Source organism: Colias philodice, chromosome 18 (genome assembly GCF_061535455.1).
Source record: "Colias philodice isolate Cphi_HAF_F1 chromosome 18, ilColPhil1 Martin Lab GWU primary, whole genome shotgun sequence".
Taxonomy (NCBI): domain Eukaryota; kingdom Metazoa; phylum Arthropoda; class Insecta; order Lepidoptera; family Pieridae; genus Colias; species Colias philodice.
In genome coordinates this window covers 4,243,233-4,253,476 of record NC_143103.1, presented here as the reverse complement: position 1 = coordinate 4,253,476, position 10,244 = coordinate 4,243,233, and the positions used below count along the sequence as shown (strand labels likewise).

General features: G+C 34.2%; 1 protein-coding gene across 2 annotated transcripts; it reads left to right on the top strand.

The window, feature by feature from the left end:
- The first annotated feature begins 416 nt into the window (after nt 1-416).
- On the top strand, nt 417-8,061 carry Syt14 (Synaptotagmin 14). 2 transcript variants are annotated; one of them, XM_089706365.1, is made up of 11 exons: nt 417-877; nt 949-1,131; nt 1,513-1,604; nt 4,052-4,252; nt 4,480-4,638; nt 4,790-4,898; nt 4,974-5,149; nt 5,644-5,850; nt 6,225-6,389; nt 6,945-7,109; nt 7,307-8,061. In XM_089706365.1, exons 1-11 carry the CDS (start codon nt 841-843, stop codon nt 7,337-7,339), a joined length of 1,527 nt encoding a protein of 508 aa, XP_089562491.1. In that variant the 5' UTR covers nt 417-840; the 3' UTR covers nt 7,340-8,061. The 2 variants fall into 2 exon arrangements, with proteins under 2 accessions (XP_089562491.1, XP_089562492.1); XM_089706366.1 differs by lacking the exons at nt 417-877; nt 949-1,131; nt 1,513-1,604 and adding an exon at nt 3,739-3,921.
- Nucleotides 8,062-10,244: the final 2,183 nt, after the last annotated feature.

The following is a 10,244-nucleotide window of genomic DNA, read 5'->3' as shown; positions in this document are numbered from 1 at the left end:
GTAACTAGGTATTTTATAATAAAGTTCACACTATCATTAACAGGGTAAATTAATATTTATATGTTATAAATAACCAACTTACTGTACAAAAGATACTTATCGGAGTATTTCTGACCATTTTGGCAAAGTTCCAACGTCCTTATTACAGAGTTGCTCATAAAATTACGCAATTTAGCTCATATTTATTATGCAGTTTCAGTAGCACAAAATTTAAATTATAGGTAAGTATAGCTCCCTCTCCAAAATTATACTCGTATTTATTTCAATAATTTAGTAACTATGTATAAAAGCAAATGATAGAAAGGTTCGATATAACGAAAATAGGTACATAATGTATGAAAACAAAGACATATAAAGAAATAAAACAACAAAATTTATTTACAAATTATATAGGATAGGATAATAATTACATCAATTAGGGAGGAACCAAATATTTTTCTGACATTCAACTCCAATCTTATATCCCTTTTATTAAGCTTATATCCATCATTGTCGACAATTTAAAGTACATTAAGCTTTCATACTTGAGTAGGTGTGTGGGCCTGCTCATAAAATATTTCTACGTGACCAGCCCCAACGCTGCGGGTCACGTGCCCTCGGCCTTGACGACAGTCTTACAGTTACTAGGATACAAGGGTACCTGTGGGTCCTTTGTCCTATCACCGCGCAGTATTCCACACACCCCGTCGTGCCCCTCCTGCACCGCGCATGTGCACAACTGACAGTGAATGTGCCAACACGTTCCAGTTTTTCATCGCTGGAAAAATCAAAAACAGTATCGAGTGCACGAAAGCTCAACAAAGCCGAAGCTCGAAATATGTGGCAATGGACTGATTCAGAATGGTAGCCAACATCGGCGTCATCAACTCTACAAATGGTAAACGTTGTTATCATATTTTGTTAGGGTTGAGTTTGCAGTGAAGATATTCATTGTTTTAAATTGTGCAGTGGAGGCGACAGCGTATATAAGTGCGGTAGCCGCGTTCGCCGTTGTGTTGCTGGTGGTTTTGCTGTTTCTTGGCAAGAAGTGGTGCTACAGTGTTACAGTTAGTCGTAAACGCTGCAATGGCATCCTCTCCGTAGACGCTAGTGTTGACACCCCAGGTCTTCCGCTTGACAATGCTCAGTTTGGTAAGTGCATTTTTAAAACATATAAATTGTTATTAAATGTATCATGTTCTATAGATGAATAGTCATATAGCACATTAAACATAGGTTTTATTGGTAAATTATTATTTGTATATACCTACCTAACGCGTAGTTTGTTATACGAAATTATTAACAACTATCTTGAGTATACTTTATGTGTTTTATTTGTAGTTCCTAACCCAAGGGCAATGTGAGCGCCATAAATGTTTAATAGAGATGGGTTTGGTTAATTCAGTTTTATAGAAGCAGTAACAGTAATTCGTAGGCAAAAGTAACTAGCTTAATTAATTAGTGTAGTGGTGGAGTTTATCTTTATAGGGAATTTTTTATTGATTGAATTTGTTCCTACGTGTGTTGTTATAGATACTTTGTCGAAAAACATCCAATTCCCCGAACGAATATTTACGTTCGAGGCTTCCGACTCCGACGAGGAGCTGCGCTTGCGCATACAACAGGTGAGATTTATGCGTAATAAAAATGGACATTTATCTAGAGTTTCCTAAGCACCCAATACCCTTTTTAATTCAAAAGACTAGATCTATCAATATACAAAAATACAAATTATCATCAATTATATCATATAACAATATAAATAAAAATTGAATTATAAGGATGAAAAGAGTTATTCTTCCTACAACAACCATTCATGTATAGTGCACACTTTAATTCCAATTTTACTGACCCAATAGTTTTATACTGCATACTCTCACGAAATATAGGTCTAATGAAAGACTTTTATAAACATTAATTTGCGTGAAAACCCATGTTGCTTAATCCACCGTTTAGTATACACATTAATATTTTGTAGTCGTTATGTTAGACTGGGGTAGAAGCCTTCAAAAATAATAAAAAGATAAAAAAAATCGCAGTCGGATGAAAACCATTAGAAAAGGAGGGGAATATGATGAAAATAAAAGGAAAAATAAATTACGGTCAATCCGAGTTCGGGAAGTGGGAGGGGGGAGCTTTTAAGAGAAAAAAATGGTTTCTCTCGATTTCCGACAAAACTACAAGTCCTACGGAAAAAAGTTCAATTGCAAAGTTGTAGGTAATTAAAAGTTCTACAACTTTTGTATTCACAATTTTTTCACATAACCTCAAACTTTAGGTGAAAAATTCAAAAAACCAAGTTTTTGGTTTTTTATTTTTATCTACTTCAACATTTATTTTTTTTCTACGAAATTTGGTGGAAACTTAGTTTATTATGTCTCAAATACACTGTAATTTATTTGATTGAAAATATTTATTTTTTCGCCTTATTTTGAATTAATTCCAAAAAAACAACCTAATTTTCAATCGAAAAGTCACCCGTCAAAATGTCAGCTTTTTTCTAAAACTTGGGGAGCCTTTTATTCATTGAAATCTCTACTTTCATATGGTGTAAAAAAAATAAACACCACCATAGTAAATGTTCTCAGGAAATGCATACAAACAGTGTGATAATGAGCTTTTACTAAATCAGGCACACTTCTCGAACTCTATATCTTCTCTTGTATCGGCTTTTCGGTAATATTTCAAAAGAAAAATAATTATCTGTTCTAAGTTTAATATTTTACAGCATATTCAAAAGCAAAATGATGTCGATAAAAACATTTCAGGTAGTTCGAGAAGTGTGCCTGATTTAGTAAAAGCTAATTTTCACACTGTTTGTATGTATTTCCTGAGAACATTTACTATGGTGGTGTTTATTTTTTTTGATACCATATGAAAGTAGAGATTTCAATGAATAAAAGACACTCCAAGTTTTTGAAAAAAGCTGATATTTTGACGGGTGACTTTTCGATTGAAAATTAGGTTGTTTTTTTGGTATTAATTCAAAATAAGGCGAAAAAATAAATATTTTCAATCAAATAAATTACAGTGTATTTGGGACATAATAAAGTAAGTTTTCACCAAATTTCGTAGAAAAACAATAAATTTTGAAGTAGATAAAAATAAAAAACCAAAAACTTGGTTTTTTGAATTTTTCACCTAAATTTTGAGGTTTTGTGAAAAAATTGTGAATACAAAAGTTGTAGAACTTTTTATTACCTACAACATTGCCATTGAACTTTCTTCCGTAGGACTTGTAGTTTTGTCGAAAATCGAGAGAGACCATTTTTTTCTCTTAAAAGCTCCCCCCTCCCACTTCCCTAACTCGGATTGACCGTAATTTATTTTTCCTTTTATTTTCATCATATCCCCCTCCTTTTGTAATGGGTTTCATCCGACTGCGATTTTTTTTTGTTTTAAAAATTATCTACTCTAGTCCATGTATAAAATATACAAACTTGACATACTTTATAATATTCACACGGAGTTAATGAATATAAGCATATTAGTATATATATTAGTATATATATTAGTATATATTAGTAGGAATAATTGAATATTTAGTATTTCAAAACGGGATCATTAGTCATCCGTGCACGTCGAGTATGCATCATCAGAGATAATAAATGAGAGATTTAGGAAAACAGCGGCCAAATATCAATGTCGATGCGGTGAAATTCCACTGCCCTGATACCGTATAAATATAGGAAAGCTTTTGTATTTCACGATTCAATTTCCGAGATATCATCGCAAAGGCACCTGTGGCTGTCGTGACTAAAGCGCCAGTAATGTTGTCGTATTGAAATTCGTAGAAACACAGTTTAGATGACTTCTAGAAATGAGACATCTTTATGTATATCGACTGAAAGATATATATTCACGATCTCTCTGTAAACATTTAGTGTTCATTCATGTTTTGTTCAGTCATAGTCGTTTATTAGTGCAATGGCGCCAGATGTGGTAAACGCGCCTTTCATTTATAAATTGTATTAATATTAGATTTGCTTGTAGTTTTGTGGACCATGTCTTATCATAATGATAAACAATTAGGTCCTTTGATTTCTTTATTATTCGTTTGTATTTATTACAGGATAAGGAGGAAGTTGAATGTCACTATGAGGAAAAGAACGAAAATCAGTCCAAAGCTGAAGTGGAGCTTATTGAAACCGCGTTGAGAGAAACTTGCAGTCTTCGGGAAACCAAGATTGATGAGATTGTGCCACAGAAGGCGGAATACATTCACACGCTCGAAGCGCAGAGCAGCGTTGATAGTGATGTTATAGCCCATAATGTAAGTCATTGAAAATAAACGTTTTTTGCGTGGAGTCGACGTAAGAAAATTTCTTACAATTATTCTGCTTCAATTTTTGTGTTATCTATTTTGAACACTTCGACTGTCCTTCTCAATAATATGATCACTTTTCAGGAAAATAGTATTCTGTATTATACGTCCTTGAATCTTGACAAGTGCATACCTATTGACCTTATCAAGCTATTATAGCAATTATCTATTCTCAGGACACTTCGCTACTATGCGGTGAGAGCGGGAGCTCATCGGAGCGGGGCTCAGTGGAGCTCACCCTGCTGTACGACGCGCCCGTGCGTAGCATGACCGTACACGTGTTGCAGGCACGCTCTTTGCCGCTCAGAACTCAGGGTCAGATACTACAGAGTCAGGTATTAGAGATGGAAATAAATTTATTGATATAATTTTATAGTATTTAAACAGTCTCTTATAACAGTAACAGTCTTTGATATTCTAAGTCAGCTTCAGAAGTGTTTAACAATTTTCTTGCCTGAATTTGATATTAATAATTTAATATTTTAGGTCCGTATCGTACTTCTTCCATTGAAAAAGCAAAAATACAAATCGAAAATTCGCAACGGAGAGAATCCGCAGTATATGGAAAGTTTCGTTCTCCACAAGATAAATCCAGGTGGGATCAATTTCCTCTTTTGTTCTGACTTCAGGGACAAAAGAATTTTGTAAATTACGTGTTGTCTTTTTACAGAGGATGTCCATGGTTTGGGTCTACGAATTCGCATATATGGTTGCGAGAGGATGCGCCGTCAGAGACTTCTGGGCGAGGCCTCTGTAAGCTTCGCAACCCTTAACTTTGAGCTGGAGAACAGCTTGTGGCTTCAACTGATGCCGCGACAGCACCACCACCATCAGACTAGCTTACAGGTAAACAATGCAGCCATTTTAGGGTGAAATGTTTTTATTGTATGTAAATATTAACAATTAAATTGGTAAAATGTTTAAACTGGGTTAAATTTTTCTAAAATGTTTCTAAATAACAGCTTACACTTGAGTGGTTTATTTAGCAATTGCGTGCTTTAAAGTAATAACAGGGTCACTTGTGCCCTGATTATAAAATGTTAAAAAGGGTTAGGGTGACTTTTTACTCATTTAAGTACTATACTTGAGATTTTTACAAAATTTTATGTAAATATGCTTTATAGACTATATTTACATTTTCATGTAACTACTTTCGATTTGTCCGAAAATGATTACGCCTATCTTTATAAGATGACTCGATTAGTAAATTCGTAAAGTCGTCAGAGTAAATTCGTACAAATTGTTTCCATTGACTTATCGCATAATTTTCACAAATCGATGTTTCAAGCACCTCGCGCAAGATATAACTACAAAGAATACAACTCATTGAACATTTCTAGCTGCCAAAACTGGATCCAAATCAGTCCATAACGGGTGTACTAGCCAGTCCATCGTCCATAACCACTGTGATGAGTCCAGCCAATAATGGCGAGGCGTGTAGCCTGGCGCGGTCTGACTCAGCGTCTTCCTGCTGCAGTACACGATCTGCTCCAGAACTGCTATTGGGCCTGCAGTATAATCCTACTACGGGACATCTTTCGGTTGAGGTAATGTAGATGTGGTTATGCTGTTTTGAGTGTCGTATTAGTAAATGTAGTGAGTTTAATGAATAGGATTAACGTTCGAGCTTGAGATCTAAATTTTGCCAATGTTATTGTAAATATGCCTTTTTTGGATTCAAAGTATTATATGGTACTCTTAATTTTATGTGACTAGGGTACGAAAAAAAATAAAAGTTAATACTAGACGAATAATTACCATACTTATTTAAACTTAATTTTTTATATTGTCCTTATGGAATAACTTTTTCTTTACTTTACGCACTATCCCCAGAGGGTGGTCTGTTACAATAAACTTACGTATTCACGCAATTGCACGCAAGTCATGCGAATGTTATGTTTCAAGTTTTATTTATTTACAGATAATAAAAGGCACGCATTTCCGAAAACTATCACCGAACAAAGCTCCAGATACTTACGTGAAGCTGTGCCTCATCAGTTCGTTGGGAATGGAGATGGGAAGGTGCAAGTCGACCACGCGACGAGCGCAATCTAATCCGCTCTACAAAGAAGTGTTTATATTTCAGGTAAACATTATGAGAACCTAATATTTTCAAGTATTAATAAGGCTTTGTTTAAATGATATTTTATTTCCCTTTTTTGTTAACTTCGTTGCTTGGAATTTGGAAAAAAAGTTTTTAGTCTAGGTATTTTTTGGATTTTTTATGTTTCCAATTTCCATCTTTGAATAAAAAATAATGAGAATAAAAAATCGCTTAAAAGAAAAGTTGAAGAAATTTCTATTCGTCCTTGATTTATGTTAACAAATGCCAGTTCATTTCTACTACTTCCTGGAACGCAGTGTTACTTGCGTGATACCCGGGCAAACCTACGTGCTAACTGCTAATCCAGACTAAAATCTGTCTCTGGTCTTTGTATCAAATTTCGTGAATGAGTAACAAACATACATTCACGTTTACATTCGCAAACTTTTTCGTTTATAATATTTTTTAGTAGTTATATTAAATTATAATTTTCTTCGGTCGAGCCACGTTCACATCGACCGAGTTGCTTGAGCAATTGCTTTGTGAAGCTCGGTACTCTGAGAAGACCCGCTTAATGTTTCACATTTTGCTCGTCAGGTGGCGCTGTTCCAACTAAGCGAAGTAACACTGATGGTGTCTGTGTGGTGGAGACGCAGCGTGAAGCGCAACGAGATGGTCGGCTGGTTCTCGCTCGGCCACAGCTCGTCCGGCCGCGAGGAGGAGCGGCACTGGCACGAGCTGTGCGAGCGGCAGGGCGAACAGGTGGGATATGGTCAATTTGAGGGGTCTGTAGTTGCAATGAACTGCTAAATCTGTTATGACCTAAGGATAAATTCATTCAAAACTGATAGCAGAATGCTCATGATTTTAAAAATAGGACCTGTTTTCCGGTTAAACTGTAAGTAGAGTATATTATGATCTTGATGGTATATAATTTTTTAATGTTATTCATGTGATAGGTCCAACGCTGGCACGTGCTGCTAGACTCTTGACGGTCCTCGACTTAGCCCGCGGGCGACCCGACCGCGTGACTGTGAACCTTCCCCGCTACTGCGCCCTGCGCCCTGCGCCCCGCGCCCTGCGCCCCGCGCCCCGCGCCCTACGTCCCGCACCGGCCGCACTGCGGTGCTTTTACGCTGACGCTCAGCGTCGCCGGTTGCTGGGAGCTGACCTTTGGACCCGACCCGTGACGTCACCGCGCGATGACGTCACGACCGCCCTCGAACGCCATCTTTGAACCGTTCGGCGATGCTTTCGTACCATCGGCTTTGATCGTTGGTCTTTTTGTACACGATTTTCAATTAAATGTGTGCTTTTTGTATTGTAATTCGTAAAACGTTGTTGTACACGTGCACGTAATTTTTGACTGATCGGATGGGTCGATGTTGATGTTTTTGATGTACGAATGAGAGTTCGAGATATTATAATAAATGCAAATTACATTTTTTCGTATCGATGATATTTGTAGATGTTCACACTTGGGTGTATCGTGGATATTATTTAACAGTATTTAGATACGATTAAGATTTGTTTAAGAGTTTAAAAGTAAATTTTTTATGAGGTGAAGAAGACTTGGAGCGCACAACTCATGTGAGATAGGATAAATTATACGTATTTATATATGAATTATATTTATATACTATTGCCGATAACTTGCCAATAAGGTGTCTTTCGTATTTTCGTATTCAGAATGATTCTTATATATTATTACCTACTAAACAATGAAAATAAAAATAAAACTTTAGAACTTAAAAAATTCCGGTTCTTCTATTATTATCTATTATCGTTATATTAAATTAATTGTAATTATTATACTTAGCACTCTCATATTATATGTTCTAAATGATATTTTAGCAGAAAATAGAATTATTTATTTATGAAGATAATTTTTTAATGAAATTTTAAACTCAATTTATCGTTAATTGTTTATATACTTAAACGAATATTTTAAAAGAATATACACTATTTAAAAAAAATTATTTGTAAGTCAGTACTTTGTTACATTCTTCCTAACTATTATAAATAACAGAAACAGAACAAATCTCTAGAAAATGATATTTTAGATCAAAGTAGAAAGCTATTTACATACTCTTTGGTTTTATTAAAGAGGTTGACGTTGTGTAATAAAGAAAATATATATTATAATATATAATACAAATGATATAAATATATTATATTTGTGCGATGAAAACGCGTTGAACGTCTTTGTAGTTATATGTAGATGTAGGCAAATAAATAATAAGCTACAGTATATAAACGAAGTAATAATTAGATTTTGTATTACAGCATGGTAATCGTGTGTCTTATATATCACCGGTAGATATATATATGTAGATGGAAAATAGGAAATGTCTTGAAGAAGGAAATGTACCTACAGCTATAACATATTAACATAGAGCTATGAATCTGTACTAAATATAAATACGTATGAATAATCTCTATAACTATTTCTTATTCAACTCCAATATTAATCGCCTGTTTAAAAGAACTTTTTGAAATTGACAATTTTCTCCCAGTTATTTAAAATCTGAATATATAACTTTTTGAAACTTGGGTGCCAAGAGTTGCTACCAATATAATATAACAGTAGACTAATGTTAATAAGTTTTTCAGAATAAGCTAAACATTTGTACCTTTTTACTCAGTATATGAAAAGAATTAGATCCCCCTCTGAAATATTTACTATATGTCCCCTCATATTATACCTACACTGTAAGTGTGTAGTTTTATGTACCAGTAACAAGCTTATAAAATGATAACCAATCGTTTATGTTCGCTGTTATTTATTTGCCTACAGTTTAAAAATATTTTTTTACTTTATTTAAAGTGAGATTGATACCATTTTTTTATTGTGAAATTTTAATTTTAATTATTGTAACTAAGTTATTTGATTATCAATACTGATACTTGAGTGTTGTGTTATTATCTTCCTTTTGATATTATTTATAATATAAAGTTCTCGAGGAAAATATATTTTCCGCTCTTTCTATATTGTTGTTATTAGTATACTAGAAATACTCCAATATTCCATGTAAACATTTCCAAATTTCTATGAAAGAAAAAGCTAAGCTGTAGTTTCTTTTCATAGGCATGACTTAAACCGACCAATGTAACGTAAGATGTAGATTTCGTATTGTACTTATAGCACCGGCTAATATAGAGCTGTTTGGTTTTTCACTGACACATAATCCCATTGTGTAGTAACTTTTTACCATTAAGAAATTCCTACTTTGGGCGAATCGTAATGATCGGTCTTTTTTTTTTGGCGCCAATTTTTTGACTTTATCTCGGTGCCATCGCTATTACTATTACTCAACTCATTCATAGTTTTTGATATATAATCATTGTTGATTGCTTGACAGAATCTCAACGTAATAATTGCAAGAATTTAATATTACTTTAAAATTATGGCTTTTATACACATTGGCATTAGCAGCCAATATGTATAAAACCTAAACTGTTTTTGAGGTATAAGATGATTTAAATTTGCTTCCAGAAGAAAGTTTGTAATAAATTGCTCTATTCTTAAACGACGGTATATCTTTTATATCAGTACACTATAGTTTCTTAGTTTTCATTTAAATTTTGAACAGTTATTGTTCTATAAGTATTCATCAATAATCCCTGTCTCTACTGGCCCCGTATTTGCATAAGAATTGTTGTAATAAATTAGTTATATGTGAAGGGAAATGGTTACATACAAAATGTAGAGTGTTCTCTCCTGCATCGTGTTTTAAGTATTTTGAGTCACGATGCTTTTTTTCAAATCGTTTGAAATTGTTGCAAATGTTGTCATTTGTCTTTGTATCGTAAAAATGCAATTTAATGCTAAAACGTAGTTAGGTCACATGAGTAGAAAGACGGAACAGAGACTAAGCTTCAAACAACCGCGCGAAT